We start from the raw sequence: 15,769 nt of genomic DNA on the forward strand, positions 1-15,769 counted from the left end.
GTGCCTCTCCCCTGCAGCCGCAGTGCTACATTAATCATCGCCGTTCCTCTGCCTGGCCGTGCTGCCGCTGTGCGCACGTCTGGCTCGCGAGTGAGTTGGCCGGCCGGCGTCGTGGAAGTCTGACGCGCGCGAAGAGAGAGCAGCAGCGATGTGGCTGTGGCGCACTCCCCTCTCGACTCCTCTGTAGCCAGCTCTCGCTCTCTTCTCACCAACGATTGAGCTGTTGCGATTGACGGCAGAGTATAGGAAGGGGAGAGAGGGGTTACGGGAGAGGGCCTGGAGGGCGCGGAGCAGTGTAGAGAGAGAGAGGGGGGGGGGGGGGGGCGTGCGACTCGCGAGCGACCAGCTGCTGGCGGAGCGCCGACGAGGGGTAAGAGTGGGTGATAAGGGGGGTCGACCTGGTTCAGTCCCGCGTCTGGCTGGAGTAGCTAATACAAATGCGTCGAGGCGGCACGTCACGGGCGCGAGAGGGAAAGAGAGGGCCCAGAAGCCCCTCCGAAAGCAGCGCGCGTCGAGGTTCATGAGAGAGAAGAGAGTCACACGGGAGAAAGAAGAGGGAGGGAACCCTAGGGAATGGCGAGCAGGCACCGGAAGAGCAGATTGGAGGCGGGTGTAGTTGATGCGCAGAGTGAGAGAGAGAGCGAGAGCGAGAGAGAGGCGAGAGTGCAGGACTGGTGCAGACCGGAGAGTGGGCCGCTATGTACAAGAGTGTGCGCGCGCGCAAGCCTCGCCGCCGCAGCCCGGCTCAGTGCCGCCGCTCCTTGCCCGAGCCAAAGTCGACCTGCCGCGGCGCGGGTCCGTCGCGCGGATGCTTGACGCGGAACTCGCTGAGGATGCAGATGTGGTCCGACGGGAAGTGGGCATTGGGGAAGCCGACGACCTTGTTGAGGTACGACTTGTCCACGTCGCCCAGCAGGCCCGTGACGGCGAGTGCGTTCTGATTGTACCAGATGTAGTCGATGACGCCCTCGAAGTTGGGCGTGTAGTTGGTGAACGGCAGCTCGCCGATGTTGGCGTAGGCGCTCTTCAGCGGCAGGCCGTGGCCGAGGCCGTTGGCCGTGTAGTTGCCGTAGATGTGCGACATGAAGTCCGGGTGGTCGCCGCGCAGCTCGCCGCCGGCCAGGTACTCGTACACGCCCGAGTCGGGCACCGAGTTGAAGTCGCCGCACACGATCGTCGGAATCTTGCTGCCGTCGTTGTACTTGGGCGCCGGCGGGAAGCCCTCGGCGACGTCGAGCTTGGCGGGGAACTTGGCAAAGCGCGCGCCAATCTTCTCCAGCTCGTCCATCAGCATGGCCACCTGCACGAGCTTGACGTCGCGGTACTCGGGGTCCCAGTGGATGTGCGCGTTGGCGACGATGAGGCGCGAGCCCGACTCGCGGTTCTCCAGCAGCGCCACGACGGCGATGTTGTCCTTCGTCATGACGCGGTTGAACATGTCCTCCGTCTTCTTAAAGTCGGGCCGCTGCAGCGCAATCTGGTTGAACTCGATGAGCTGCTTCTCGATGAGCGCGTACTTGCTCGCCTTGAAGAACGTGGCGCAGCCGTCGACGCGCCGCCGCTCCTCGTCGCGCATCGTGCGCGCGCGCGACTTGGGCCAGTACACGCCCTCGTACTCCTGCTGCGAGAGGTGGTGCAGGAAGTAGTCCTCGTACTGCTCCGCATCCACCTCCTGCAGACAGCAGATGTCGGCCGAGTAGCTCATCACCTCCTGCAAGATGAACTCCTTGCGGTACTCCCACGCCAGCGCCCACGACGGCGTGTAGCCGTACATGTGCGCCGTCGCGTACTTCTCGCACAGCACGTTGTAGCAGAGCAGGTTGAACGTCTCTGGCGGCGCCTCGGGCGGCGCGTCGCTGCCGTCTGCCGGTGCCGGCGGCGGCGGGGGCAGGTCGGCGTCGATGTTGACCCACTCGCGCTCCGGCGGCGGCAGCGGCACGGGGCAGGAATCTCGCAGGTACGAGATGAGCGCCGATGTGCCGTCGCGCTGCACCAGCGAGCGCAGATTTTCGCTCAGCGGGTTGCCCTCGATGCCCAGCAGCTCGAGCTGGTGCAGCGCGCCCATCTCCGGCGGCAGCGTCACGAGCAGGTTGTCGAAGAGGAAGAGCTCGCGCAGCTGCGTCAGCATGCCCAGCTCTGCCGGCAGCGAGACGAGCTTGTTGCCCGAGGCATCGAGCACCGTCAGGTTCTTCAGCTCGAGGATCGCCGGCGAGAGCGTCGAGAGCGCGTTGTGGTTGACAAAGAGCGACGTGAGGAAGGAGTAGCGGTACACCTCCTTGGCGAGCGTCTTGAGGCCAAGGCCGCCCATGTCGATCGTCGTCCACGACTGCCCCGAGCTGCTCTTCTCGGCGCTGTCCTTGGCGCCCCGCCCGTTGGCCGTCGCCTCGCCGTTCGGGCCCAGGCCGTCCTCGCCGTTTGCATCGCCGTTTTCCCGCTTACTAGGCAGATGCAGGCCGTTCGCAGCCGTCTGCGGGATGCGGATGCCCTTGTTCGGGTCGTGGATGGCCACGGCGGCGCTCGTCGCGCTGCGCGCAGCCAGTGCTGCAGCGCGAGCGTGGTGGTGCGGAGACGCAGATTGCCGCGAGATCTGCAGAGACCCGTGTCAGCAGCCGCATCTTTCGCCCACATCCGTCTGTGCGCCCCAGCACTGCACCGTACGCCTGCAGCGAGCGCGCCCTCAAGGATCTCTAGTATCCGACCTGCCGCAACCGAGCCCCTTCACTCACCTCTGCCTTGACCAGCTGCTGCTGCCAGTGCGGGCTGGCGTTGGCGGCTGCGGACGAGTTGCTGCTGTTCATGTGCGAGTTGCCGCCGCCGTGCAGCGGGCCCGGGCTGTTCATGTGTCCGAGCCCCGAGTGGCCGTGCGGGCCGACGTGGCCGTGGTGGTGGCCGTGGTGGCCGCCCATCTGGCCGTACGCGGGGCTGGAGGGCGCCGCACTGCCGTTGCCGCTGCCGGGCCCGCCGCCCATGCTGCCGCCGAGCGAGGAGAGGGAGGCGTTGGCGGCATGGCTGCCGCCGGCGCCCGAGCCGCCAGGCCCGCCGTGGTGCCGCGCCCCACCGCCCCACGCCAGGCCCGAGGGCGGGAAGCGGCCTAGAGGCGGGAAGCCAGAGCCCGGACCGGGACCGTTGGAGAAGGGCGACGAGTTTCCGAGGCTACCGAGGCCCGAGGGACCCGGCCCGCCGTTGGAGGCGCTGCCGCCGCCCGACGAGAGGCTGCCGGAAGGATGGTGGTGCGAGCCACCGCCCTGATAGAGAAAGGCCGGGCCCGGAGAGGGCGACGGCGAAGGAGCGGGCGAGCCGAACATGTGATGTCGGCTGCGCGGGCTGGGCGAAAGACGAGGAGTGGGTTGCTAGGCAGCGGCGGCGGAGAGGATGATGGCTCGATGTCGCGGACTTCCAAGTGCATGGTCTCGCGGCAACAGGCAGAGAGCGCGAGGCAGGCGGCGTAAGCGCGACGGGCGCGCTGAGCGCAGATGCAGCAGCGAAGCGCAGCCAGAGACTGCTGCGTGACAGGGATGCGCAGCGTCAGCCGGCGGCGGACTCGGCTGTGCGCACAGACACGGGCACGGACACGCACGGCCGCAGAGGATGTGCTGCTCGCAGACGCAAGCAAGCAGCAGATCTACGTGCGAGAAGCAGAGAGCAGCACGCACGCGCGATCTAGACGATGGAGCAGACGAGACGAAGAAGAGCAGACGGCGGCGCGCGCAGCACAGATGGCAGCGCGAGTAGGAGTGCCGGGCTGCTGCGAGGGAGAGAGGGTGCGCGCACGGATGGCAGGCGGGCGACGCAGGCGGTGAGAAGACGGCGCCGGCGCAGACTGCAGGCTGCGAGCGCGGTGGTGGAGCGTGTGGAGAGGAGGAGCAAGCGCGGTGCAGTCGAGACGGATGAGGCGGCGGTGGAGGAGGAGCGAAGGATGGCGGGGGATGGAGGCGCGGCCGGTCTCGTGCGAGCGTCCCGCGCCGGCCACGCAGCGCTGACGCCGCACCGCACGCGGCCAGCAGCAGCACCCGCGCCGCTGCGCGCCAGCAGCACGGCGGGGCGACGGCCGCCCAGCGGCGCTCGTTGGCGATCGGTCACGTGCGGCCCCGCTCGCGGTGCCCTCCACTCTCCGCAAGCACGCATTTGGGCGTGCTGGCCGCTGGGAGCAGGTGGACACACCCCTCACCTCGACCACTTCGTCCCTGGCCCCCTCAGATACGCGCGCCGACTACGCTCTCTAGACGCCGAATCCAGCAGCATTGCGGCGCCGGGCCTTCGCGCTCCCTGTCCTCCGTCCGCACCACATCTCGAGTCCGACGCGCCGCACGTGCCATGTTTGGGCAGCGCTGCTGATCCGCCGCGGCCACCTCGTCCCGCTGTCCATTGCCTGCACCCGTCTGGCGCGCAGCTGCCGCTCGGCTAGACGTCCCTGCTGAGTCTGCGAGCTGCGCCGTGTCTGCTGGCAGCGCGCAGCGCGCATCGTTGCCCAGCATGGCGCAGCCGCCGACGAAGCGCAAGGTGAGTGCGCAGCGATGGCTGGACCTCTGGCTGGGGCGCGTCTCGATGGCGAACGACCGCCGGGCGAGCAGGCGGAGGCCCGCAGTGCTGTCCGCAGTAGGAGGAAGTACGTCGACTGACGCTCGTCACAGGTCATGGGCCGCATCGACCTTGCGCAGACCAGCCCTCCTCCACGTTCAGCGCCCACCGGCAGCGTGGTGCGCGCCAGCATCAACCACACGCTCTCTCCCACGGCCAGCAGTACGTATGGCGCTTCTTCTGGCGCTCCAGGCTCCGTCGGACGCAAGGCAGCACCTCGTGCACGCGTCGACATGTCCAACATCGTCGGCATGTCGCCCGTCGCTACGCCGTCACAGCCTCCAGCACCTCAGACAGGACAGGCCAGGCCTGCCTTCGCTACGCCAGAGTCTGCGCCTGCACTGCGCCGGTTCGGCTCTTCTACCTCATCCGTCACCTCTATCAGCTCTCTCGGACCGTCTGCATTCGCCAGAGTAACGACTCCGCAAGCGACTGCCGGGCCCAGCACGCCGCGCACCAACCTCAACGGCGCAGCGGCGCATGCAGCTTCGCCAGCCTTTGTGCGCTCGCCGGTGGTGCAGGAGGAGGATGCGCAGCAATTCAGTCCGTCGAACGTCACGGTGCGCAAGGACAGACGGCGTCTCATGAATCGCAGCATCGACGCTTCCACGACGGGCTCGCCGACATTCTCCAGCGCATTCGCCGCAGAGACGGCCGGTGCAGCAGCGGGCTCGTCTACACAGGCTGCACGACGTCCGCCGAATGCAGTGCGCGGTCATGTGCGCGCCACGACGTCGCTTGCATCACCTGCGTCCTTCAACGTCACGCCTACGCCATCTCAGCCTCTACGCGCCAATGCCTTCGGGCGCAGGTCTCCGGCACATCGCAGCCGCACGCCGTCGCCGGGACCAGACGTGCCGTTGCAGCCGGGTCCGTTGCGGAGGAGTGGCCCGCTGGCTACGCCGTATGACAGCCCAGTGGCATCGACAGCGCGCAGCAGAGAGAACAGCTACAGCGCAGACAGTGTGCCCGTCCGGCCTGCACAGGCGCCGCGGAAACTCTCAGAAGGCGCATCTACCGTCAGCTCTACGTCTGCCGGCGGCTCGTCGAGCACCAGCGCGTCCGGCCAGGGCCGCGCTATTCCTGGCGCTCAGCAGCTCTCCTTGCCACAAGCTGGCACGAGCGCATTCCCTCGCAGCCCGGGCGCGCCGTTCGCCAGCCTTATAGAGACGGGACTGCTGTCGCCGACCTCAGAGTCTGGCATGATGCTCTCGCCAGCCGAGGCCTACGAAGCAGCCGAGGCACGCGTGCACCGGCGGCTGTTGGATCTCGAGATCACCAACAAGAGCTTGCTCGTTATCAATGACGGCCTCGAGAAGACGAAGCTGCGCCAGTCAAAGGAGATCTCGGACCTGCGGCGGCGCCTGCGAGACGGGCGCTTCGCTGTCGGCGCCGGCGGCCTGGGCAGCGCGATGGGACTCAGCGGTCCGCACGAGGAGCTGGAGGATGACGACGACGACTTCGAGGATGCCGAAGAGGGCGCCGAGGAGGATCCGGAGCTCGAAGCAAGCCATCAGCGCTGCAACACTCTCATCAACAACCTGCTCGCGCAAGCACGCGCCTCGATCGTCTCGCGCTACGAAGAGGAGGCCAAGAAGGGCGGCAATCGCGTGCTGCATCCGATTGAGATGCGCGAGCTCGAAGAGCAGCGCCTCAAGGAGCAAGACGAGCTGGCTGCAGACCAGACGGCCGATCAGACGGACACGGCCGATTCGACGCGCCTGCTGTCCTCGGATAGCGCAGAGACGAGCGTGATGGAGAGCAGCAGCAGCATCGAGGACCTGTCGCATGCGTCAGGCACCGCACTCGCAGTGGCTGGCGACACGTCACAGCTGTCCAACGACGACGGCGACTCCACATCGATGTCGCTTAGCTCGTCCATCGTCTCGCTCGACTCGGCCGACACCGCATCCGACGCGACGGAGACGCAGGAAGAGCCGCCGCTGGCGCCCAGCAGCGAGGCTGGCGACGTGTCCATAGACTGACTGAGGCGCCGCTGTCCGCCCGCACATACTTACTCCCGGCGCAACGCACACGCGCCAAGACTCAAATGATACCACGATCCACATTACACATCGTACAGAGGCGCAGAATACAGAGGAAGCAGCGACGGGTCCAGAGCAGGGAGGAAGAGGAGGCACGCGACATCCGGCCAGCGCTGCGGCTAGCCCGTGATCTGCCGTTGCCGCATGCTCAGCGGCGTGGCTGGCACGAGAGTGGCCGTGGACGCCCGGCCAGCTCCACGCATGTCGACCATCTTGGAGGACATGGCCGAGCCGGGCACGGCCGAGCGGCGCATGCCCGGCGTGCTGGCCACCGAGCCTGGCGGCGGCAACGGCGGCGCGTGCATGTCCGAGTTGTCGATGGCCAGTGAGCGGCTGCGGCCGCTCGTCTTCCAGACACCGCAGAGGCGCTGGCTGCGCTCGAACATGTCGTTGCGGTGGCTGATGACGACGAATTGCGCCGGGTTGGCGCCCGAGGAGCTGCGCGAGGCGACGATCGACGAGATGACCGAGACGTTCTTGAAGTCGAGCGCCGCATCCACCTCGTCGAGCACGTACAGCGGCGTCGGCGCAAAGGCGTGCAGCGCAAAGACGAGCGCCAGCGAGCTGAGCGTCTTCTCGCCGCCGGACAGGTTCGAGATGTGCTTCCAGCTCTTCTTGGGCGGCATGACGCTGAACAGGATGCCCTCGCTGAACGGGTCCATGCTGTCGACAAGCTGCGGAAGCGTGTCAGAGGGCAGCAGAGGGACGCCAGCGCACCTGCGCGACTCACCTCCAACTCAGCGTTGCCGCCCAGCGTGATCGTCTGGTACATCTCCTTGAGCTTGGCCGAGATGAGGCTGAAGCCGGCCATGAATGCCTCGAGGCGCTGCTTGCGCAGGTCGTCGTGCACGCGCTTTGCCTCGTCGCGCGCCGCAGTCGTCTCCTCGAGGTCGCGGGCACGCGAAGCGAACTCGAGCTCGCGCTTGCGGTACTCCTCGAGCACGGCGACGTTGCCCATGCCCTTCTGCACTTGCTCTGCGATTGGGATGGGACGTCAGCATGAGCCGGCGCTGCAGATGTGCTGGCGGCTTACCTTCGTACAGGACGATCTCGGCCTTGATGCCCTCCTTGTCGATGCCACGCAGCTCGTCGGGCGGATACTCTTGCAGAGCCAGGTCTTCGTCCACATCGTCATCGCTCTCCTCGGCATCGGCTGAGCCCTCGCGGCTCTTCTTGCCGGAGCGAGGCTTGGCGTCGTTCCCTGGCCCACCGACAGTGCTGTCGGCCTCGTCCTCAACGGCCGGGGCAGGCGAGGCAGCCTTGCTGCCCTCCTCGCCCTCCTCCTCCTCGAGATCAGACTCGATGCGGTGCAGGCGCAGCTGGACGTGCTTGTCCTGCCAGTGCTGCAGTCGCTTCTCGTTGTCAGCGAGCGCGCGCTGATTGTCGTCGAGCTTCTGCTTGAGCTCCATCTATGGGGTCGAGTCAGCAGCGGTGCGGCTCGCCTGCGCCCAACATCGCTCACTTCAAGCTTGCGGAAGGCATTTGCCGACCCAGCGTGCGAGTCGAGCTGCGACTTGACCTCGTCCTTGGCCTCGCGCTTGGCCTCCATGGCCTCCTGCGCCTCCTCGACCTTGCTCCGCTCGCTCTCGAGGGTCGCAGACCGGGAGCGGATGGACTCGAGCAGCTCAGCAAGCTCATCCTCCATGCCCTCGAGGGACGCGGTGTTCGTGGCGATGGCCTTCTCGAGCTTCGTGATGTCCTTCTCAGCCTTGGCCTTGGCCACCTCGGCCTTGGTCGTCCGCTCGCTGCCCAGCTCGATCATCTCCTTGATGCCATCAACCTTGCTCTTCTGCGTGCGCAGACGGACACCACCGGCCTCGAGAATCTTCTCCTGCAGCGCCTCGATGTCCGACTCGATCGCCGACGACTTCTCGCTGAGCTTCTCAAGCTCCTCGTCCAGCGCCTCGAGCTGCACGTCGAGCTCCTCGATGCGGTCGGCATCGGCATCGTCTGGGCCGCTTGCGGACCTGCGGCAAGGTGTTCAGTGTCTGCTGCTGCACCAGTCGGTCGGTCAACTCACTGCAGCTCTGCGACCCGCTTCTTAGCCTCCTGCACACGGCGCTCGCCAATGCCGAGGTCCATCGCGACCTTCTCCAGCTCGACCTCAATTTGCGGCACGCGCTGACGCTGCGACTCGAGCAGGGCCTGCATCTCCTGCAGTGCCTGAGAGTGGCTGCGAAGTGCCTCCTCGGCCGCGTCGCGCTCCTTCTCCAGGCGCACGACTTGCTCCGGCGTCACGTCGTCGGCTGCGAACGTGGAGCTCATCGCACCGCGGGCGACACGCGCACCACCGCCAGACATTGTGCCGCTCTTGTCGATGAGCTGGCCATCGAGCGTCACGACTCGCCAGCGCTGGGCGCCGTATGCAATGCGGTTGGCGTGCGCGAGGTCGCGCGCAACGAGGGTGTCGCGCAGCTGGTGGTAGAAGGCCGCGGCGAAGCGGGCATCCTTGGGCTTGACGAGGTCGAAGAGGCGCGGCACATTCTCCGGCGTCTGGATCGGCGCCATGCTCGACTTGGGCAGGCTGTTGAGAAGGATGAAGTTCGCCCGGCCGAGGTTGTTGCGGCGCAGATGCTCGATGCATGCTTGGCCGGTCTCGACGCCCTCGACGACGAGATTGTCCAGGCCAGGGCAGGCAGTGCTGATCGCGACGTCGTACTGGTCGTCGATGACGCCGAGGTTGCCCAGGCGGCCGTGGAAGCCCCTGAGCATGCCGAGGTCCGCCTGGCGTGTGAGTGCATTGAGCACCTCGCCGCGCGACCGGTTCGAGGTGGCCGAGGACTTTGCCTCGTCCGCCTTGGTCCGCGCAGAGCGAGCCTTGCTGCGCAGCTCCGTCTCCTGCGCAACCATGCCGTCGACCTGCTTCTCGCCGCGCAGCAGCTTCTTCGACAGTTCGTGCTTCTCCTTCTCGAGGCTTTCGAGCTCGTCACGCTTGGCAGCGTTGTTTGCGTCCAGCTCTGCCAGAGCCTGTTGCGCGTCTTCGGCCTCCTTGACGGCCTGGCCGGCGCGCTCGTTGAGCAGCTTGCGCTCCTCGGTCGCCACGTCGCGTGCCTTCTGCCGCTCCGAGATCTTGGCGGCCCAGGGCTGCAGCTCGCGCTGCTTCTTCTCGATGGCGGCGCTCAAGCCCTCGGTCTTGCCCTTCAGAGACTCGCGGATCGCGTCGAGTTCGGCCTCTTGCTTCTCGAGAGACGCCTCGAGCGCCTCGACCTCGGCCGTGACCTTCTCGATCTCCTCCTGGGAGTCGACCGCGGTCGAGCGGGCTGCAGAGATCGCGTGTTTGTCCTGTGGTGCGCGCGTCAGCGGGGTGGAGCGAACCGAGCACCAGAGAACTCACATCGCTGAGGCTCTTGACGAGCTTCTTCTTCTTCGCGTCGAGATGCTTGCGCTTCTCCTGCAGCTGCACGTCCTCCTTCTCAAGGCGCGCGAGCTCCTTGACCACCTTGGCGGTGTCCTTGGCGATCTCATCGTACTCGCGGAGCATCTCTGCGTGCTCTGCCTCGAGCGCGTCAATCTCAGCCTTGGAGCCGGCGTGCTTCTCTGCCTCCTCAGCGCGCCGTGCCTCGATCTTCTCGATGGCTGATGTCGCTACCGACAGCTGGTCGCGGCATTCGAGCATGTACACTTGCCAGAGTGCCGACTGGCGCTGCGTCAGCTCGTTCTGGTTGCGCAGGAACTCCTCGGCCTCGCGCTTCTTCGACTCGAGGCTCTCCTTCTCGCGCTGCGTGATCTTGAGCCGGCCGAGGCGCTCGGCGCGCACCTCGTTGGCGGCGTCGACCTTGGCCGCTGCCTCGTCGATCGGCGTCTTGAACTCGCTCGTGCCAATGATGTCCTCGAGGTACTCCAGCAGGCCCTCGTCGTGCTCCGTCTTGGCCTTGGGCGGCATCTGCGCGATGCTCTCGACCTCGCCCTGCAGAATGAGGAAGCGCTTGTGGTCGAGGTCGATGCCGCGCGCGCGCAGCAGGTTGCGCACTTCGGTGAAGGTGCTCTTTGAGTTGTTGAGCGAGTAGACCGACGAGTTGTTGCGGTACGCCGTGCGCGACACGACAAGCTTGCTGCCCGGCACGACCTTGTAGGCGTCCGGACCGGGCTGCGAACAGCGCAGTGAGCAGTCGGCTGACAGGCATGCTACAGGCCACTCACCAAGTCGACGATCTCGCGGAACCAGACCTCCACTGTGCAGCTCGGCAGGTTGTCTCTGCCCTCGCTGTGGTGGATGAGCTCGCTGAGCTTGCCCTGTCTCATCTTGTTGGCGCGCCAGCCAAACACGAAGAGCATCGCGTCGATCACGTTCGACTTGCCCGAGCCGTTCGGCCCGACCACAGCAGAGAAGCTCTTGTGGAACGGGCCGATCGTCTGCGAGCCGCCGTAGGACTTGAAGTCCTTGAGCACCATCTTGTGGATGACCAGGCGCGTCTTGGGCGCCTCGACGACCACGGGCGCGGGCGTGCGCGCCACCGAGAACGGCGTGCCAGCAACTGTGCGCGGCGTAGAGGGCACGCGTGGTGTCTGCGGCACTCCGCCAGGTGCTGAGCGGTAGCCCTGACTGGCAGACGAGTACTGTGACGAGCCGGACGGGATCCTCTGCGATGAGGAGGGCACACGCGAGCCCGACGGCACCCGCGAGCCGCTGGGCTGCGCCGCACGCTGCGAGGCCGCGGCCGGAGGCGCATTCTCGGGCGTCTTGGGCCCAGCTGCGACCGAGCTGGCCGCACGGGGCGCTGCGACAGGCAGCGATGCGGTCGGCGTGTGCGGGCTGCCGGCCGCGTCGGGCGTCGGCGTCACGCCGTCCCGCGCCCGTGCTGCGCTGACTGGCGCTCTCCGCGGTGCCCGTACGGCGGCCGCCTTCTTGGCCCGCGGAGCAGACTCCTCCTCCCGGAACGTCTCCTCATCGTCCTGCTCGTCTGCCTCCTCCTCGTCGTCGCTGTCGCTCTCGACCACCTTCTTGGCGCGGCGCGTGGCCGCGGCGGCTGGCCGGGCGGCGCGCGTGCTCCGCGCCGGGGCTGCCTCCTCCTCGTCCGAGTTCGACGGGCGCGCAGCACGAGTGCGCGATGTTGCCGCAGCGGCGCGACGGGGCGGCATGGTGGGTGTTGGAGTGGTGGTGAGGAGAAAGGCCTAGGTGTGCGCCGCCGCCTCACGCACTCAACGCGTCGAGGTGCGCGGCGCTGCAAGCAGCGTGTGTTGCTCTCGAGGCCGAGGCCGAGGCGCCGCGCCGCGCGCCGGTGTCACGTGCAGCGCCCGCGCGCTGCATGCCCTCACGCCGCACTGGCCAACGCTTCTTCTCACTACGACCCACTCACCCTCTCCTGCGCTGTCAACAGTTTCGCACCCCACACGCCTGTACCGGAGACCTGCATATCGGGCAGATGGCCGCCTCAGTGCGCGGCACGCCGGCCAAGGGCGCCGCGGCGGGCGGTGCGGGCGCGGCAGGGTCCTCGTCAGCCGTCGGACAGGACTCCATCAATGCCTTCCTCGACCGGCAGCCGCAGACGACGCTCAGCCGCCTCTACCAGCGGCCCGCCAACTGTCTCGCCGTGTTCCGTCTGCTGCCTACGCTGGCGCGCCAGCAGATCATGGCGCTGCTCTTCCTCGACGCGCCGTTGCCCGTCAAGGAGGCCAGTGTGTGGATTCGCAGCGAGGGACGCAAGCCATACGAGGCGGCCATGGCGCGTCTCGACACGCTTGGCATCGTGCGTGTCAAGAACGAGAAGCTGTTCATAAGCAGCGTGTTCTGCGAGAACATGCGGCGGGCGCTGACTGGCGGGTGAGTGACTCCGCGGGTGGCAGGAGAGCCAGAGGAGCGCTGAGCTAGGAAGCGCATTTGAGAGGTTTAGGGAGGGCGAGTGCTGACCTGTGCTCTGCAGCGGCGATCATCGGTCCTTCGGCGTGCCTTGCGATACGGAGGACAAGAATGCAGTGTCGGTCGCCTTCCTCGACGACTACGCGCGCGTGCGGTGGGAGGCCATCCTGCACTACATGGTCGGCACCGACGGCGCCGACACGCCGCGGCCGCCGGTGCTGTATCTGCTGCGCATGTCTGGCCTGATGCAGTACGCCTCCTCGAAGCATCCGGACGACAGCGACCTGACGATCACGTCGCGCGGCTTCCAGTTCCTGCTCGAGGACGTCAACACGCAGCTGTGGGATCTGTTCCTCTCCTACCTCGCCATGGCAGACGCGCGGCACATGGACCTCGTCGACGTGCTCTCCTTCCTCTTCATGCTCGGCAGTCTGCAGCTCGGGCAGGACTACTCGACGGAAGATCTGCCCGACACGCAGCTGCACATGCTCGAGGACTTCCGCGACTACGGCCTCATCTACCAGCGCAAGAGCAGCAGCCGCCGCTTCTATCCCACGCGCCTGGCCACGACGCTGACGAGCAGCGCCACGCCGCTCGTCGGCGGCGAGGGCGGCAATGAGGAGCGCGGCTTTGTGATCCTCGAGACGAACTACCGTGTGTACGCGTACACGAGTGAGTTGCGTCTGTTGCGAAGCTGCCCATCGACTGACAGCGAGCACCTAGGCAACCCACTGCGCATCAGCGTGCTCAGCCTGTTCGTGACGCTCAAGGCGCGCTTCCCGAACCTCGTCATGGGCACGATCAACCGCAACAGCGTCAAGGGCGCGCTGTCGAACGGCATCTCCGCCGAGCAGGTTCGTGACAGCGGCCCCATTGCCATCAAGCCATGCTGACGCAGGCCTACAGATCATCGCCTACCTCACACACCACGCGCATCCGCAAATGCAGAAGAACGTGAGACGCGCTCCGCTGTTGCCGCGCCGAGCGTCCACTGAGTGCGTCGCCGCAGGACCCGCTGCTCCCGGTCACGGTCACCGACCAGATCCGGCTGTGGGAGCGCGAGAAGAACCGTGTTGCCTCTGCCGCAGGTGCGTCTGCTTGCTCGCCACGTCCCCAGCGAATGCGGCTGACGGTCTGGCTCGTGCTTGCAGGCAGTCTCTTCACCGACTTCTCTTCGCTTGCCGACTTCACGATGGTCCGCGACTACGCAGCGCAGCTCGGCGTGCTGCTGTGGCAAAACGAGGCGCGTCGCCTCTTCTTCGTCGCCGCTGAGGGGTGAGTGCAGCGGCATGTACCCCGCGACGCTGTGCTGATCATCCTTCCTCTGCAGTGACGAGGCCACGCGCGACTTCATCCGCCGGCGCCTGCAATCCTAGACTCGTCCGCGCATCGCTCTGACTCCTGATCGTCCATCCATCTGTATTCTACACATCGCCTACCATACCACATCTGCAATGACAGGCACGTGGTCACTCGCACCGTACGCCTGAGTGACGCACGTCAGCGCAGCTCGAGCAAGCTTACCCTCCAGACTCACCTCGTGCCGGATCGCGCACTGCTGGACAGCATCTGCCGCTCGCTTCGAGACGATGAAGGAGTCGAGTCGCCTGTGGGTGAAGCTCAGCAGTGCTCAAGCGATGTTTTGCGCTGTCACGCTCACCACCCGATGCCCTTGGCCCGGCACATGCCGCGGAAGCCGTAGAAGCTGTAGTGGCCGACGGCGTCGGGGTGCTGCGCCATCGTCAGCGCGGCATGCCCAGGCGTGTGCTGCGTCGCTCTCACCTTCTCCCGCCAGACGTCGACGAATGGCTGAGCACCGTCGTGGGCTTCGCCTGCGAGGAACTTGCGATGCGCCTCGCACTCAATCTGCGCGCGGAGTGAGCGGCCGACAGCAGCAGCTGCATCGCGTTCTCATCCCTCACCTCGGTGTACCTGAGATGAAGCAGCGTCAGATCTGCGCTTCGCACGACCGTGCTCGAGCTGCTCACCCCGGAGACTTGTTCCACTTCTTCGATGCTGAGGCCAGGTCTCGGTGGTCGATCACGACGTTCAGATCGCCGCACTAAGCAGTGTCAGCGCCGCGAACGAGATGCCGTCGTCGAGCCTACTCACCCAGATCACTGGCTTACGCGAGTCGCACTCGGCGACGTGCGCAGCGAAGGCTGCGTTCCATGCTTGCTTCTCCTGTGAAGGCACACGTCAGGCACTGCGACACACCACACACCAGAGCGATACTGACCGGCATCGTCTTGAGGCCCTCGCCAGCATTCACAACGTACGTGCCGACGAGAATGTACTTGTCGTACTCGGCCGTGATGACGCGGCCCTTCGTCTCGGCCTTGAGGTCGCCCGGCAGGCCACACGAGGTGCGCAGCGGCTCGATCTTGCTGAGCAGCGCAATGCCTGCGTAGCCCTTCTTCGCGCCGATGCCCCACGTCTGGTGCGGCCACTTGGCCAGCAGTGCCGGGTGGCGCGGCACATCGTTGACCTGCGCGTTCCTCTGAGCGGCCGCTCAACCTTCGCCCCCACACCTCTCACTCACCTTGGTCTCGGTGAGCACGACAATGTCTGCGTCCTCAGCCATCAAGTAGCGCAGCATCCCCTTCTTTTCCGCAGACGCCAGCGACGTGATGTTCCAGGAGGCGATGCGGATCTGGCCCTTTGGCCGCGGCGCATAGCTCAGCTCCTGCGGCATGTCGGCGTTGCGCGGCAGGCCCTCGGCGGCGAGCGTGTCGAGCGCTGCACCGCCGAGCGGAGCAGAGGGGTGCCGCTCGGCATCCGGGTCGGCAGCCGCCTTGCCCTTCTTCTTGCGCGGCGTCGCAGCTGCCTCATCGGGCACGTCACTGGCCTCGGCGGTCGCAGCGGCCTTGGCCTTCTTCTTGCTCGGCGAGGCTGCGGGAGCGCCGGGCTCGGGCTGCTCGGGCGCCTCAGCGGTAGGCGGCGATGCCTTGCGCTTGGCCGGGGCCTTCTTGGGCGCTGCCTTCTTTGGCGATGCGGCCGCCACTGGAGCGTCAGCTGCCGCAGCATCCGTAGCAGCAGGCTTGGATGCGGCAGCCGCAGCTACACGGACAGAGACGCGTCGCTCGGGCATCGCGAAGGCGGCAAGTGGAGGTCGGGCGGCGAGCAGGGCGTGGCGCAAGGGCGAGGCAGCGAGCAGATGACGGCCAGACCAGAGACGGGTCAGAGCCAGGCGCATGCAGAGATCAGACGCAGAGGAGGCGGAAATCCGAGCGTCACGGGGAGTGGAAGCGGCTGGCGAGTGTTGTGGTGGTAGCAGGCAAGATGACGAGGGCCGGCGAGGTCGCCGAGTCGCGTCGCGCCGCGCGACTCCGCATCCTCGCAAGACCAG

At 66.7% G+C, this 15,769-nt stretch overlaps 4 protein-coding genes across 4 annotated transcripts; 1 reads left to right on the plus strand and 3 right to left on the minus strand.

Annotated features, from left to right (window-relative positions):
- Positions 1-316: 316 nt before the first annotated feature.
- Positions 317-3,735, minus strand: FA09DRAFT_330730 (hypothetical protein). Its single transcript, XM_025742722.1, has 2 exons — positions 2,727-3,735; positions 317-2,587 (listed from the first exon to the last, which is right to left on the minus strand). Exons 1-2 carry the CDS (start codon positions 3,303-3,305, stop codon positions 746-748), a joined length of 2,421 nt encoding a protein of 806 aa, XP_025597370.1. The 5' UTR covers positions 3,306-3,735; the 3' UTR covers positions 317-745.
- Positions 3,736-6,632: 2,897 nt separating this feature from the next.
- FA09DRAFT_330733 (RecF/RecN/SMC protein) lies at positions 6,633-11,768 on the minus strand. Its single transcript, XM_025742723.1, has 7 exons — positions 10,764-11,768; positions 9,958-10,710; positions 8,644-9,905; positions 8,086-8,590; positions 7,657-8,032; positions 7,354-7,598; positions 6,633-7,297 (listed from the first exon to the last, which is right to left on the minus strand). Exons 1-7 carry the CDS (start codon positions 11,700-11,702, stop codon positions 6,743-6,745), a joined length of 4,635 nt encoding a protein of 1,544 aa, XP_025597371.1. The 5' UTR covers positions 11,703-11,768; the 3' UTR covers positions 6,633-6,742.
- A 218-nt stretch (positions 11,769-11,986) lies between these two features.
- On the plus strand, positions 11,987-13,796 carry FA09DRAFT_339582 (transcription factor Tfb2; the record flags this gene model as incomplete). Its single annotated transcript, XM_025744230.1, has 7 exons — positions 11,987-12,384; positions 12,485-13,092; positions 13,144-13,274; positions 13,327-13,374; positions 13,430-13,508; positions 13,572-13,695; positions 13,751-13,796. 7 exons carry the CDS (start codon positions 11,987-11,989, stop codon positions 13,794-13,796), a joined length of 1,434 nt encoding a protein of 477 aa, XP_025597372.1.
- Positions 13,797-13,814: 18 nt separating this feature from the next.
- FA09DRAFT_330734 (hypothetical protein) lies at positions 13,815-15,692 on the minus strand. The gene is made up of 9 exons (XM_025742724.1): positions 14,963-15,692; positions 14,660-14,908; positions 14,533-14,604; positions 14,409-14,482; positions 14,343-14,352; positions 14,203-14,286; positions 14,081-14,151; positions 13,958-14,027; positions 13,815-13,906 (listed from the first exon to the last, which is right to left on the minus strand). Exons 1-9 carry the CDS (start codon positions 15,614-15,616, stop codon positions 13,856-13,858), a joined length of 1,335 nt encoding a protein of 444 aa, XP_025597373.1. The 5' UTR covers positions 15,617-15,692; the 3' UTR covers positions 13,815-13,855.
- Positions 15,693-15,769: the final 77 nt, after the last annotated feature.

Source organism: Tilletiopsis washingtonensis, assembly GCF_003144115.1.
Source record: "Tilletiopsis washingtonensis strain MCA 4186 unplaced genomic scaffold FA09scaffold_14, whole genome shotgun sequence".
NCBI classification, from domain to species: domain Eukaryota; kingdom Fungi; phylum Basidiomycota; class Exobasidiomycetes; order Entylomatales; genus Tilletiopsis; species Tilletiopsis washingtonensis.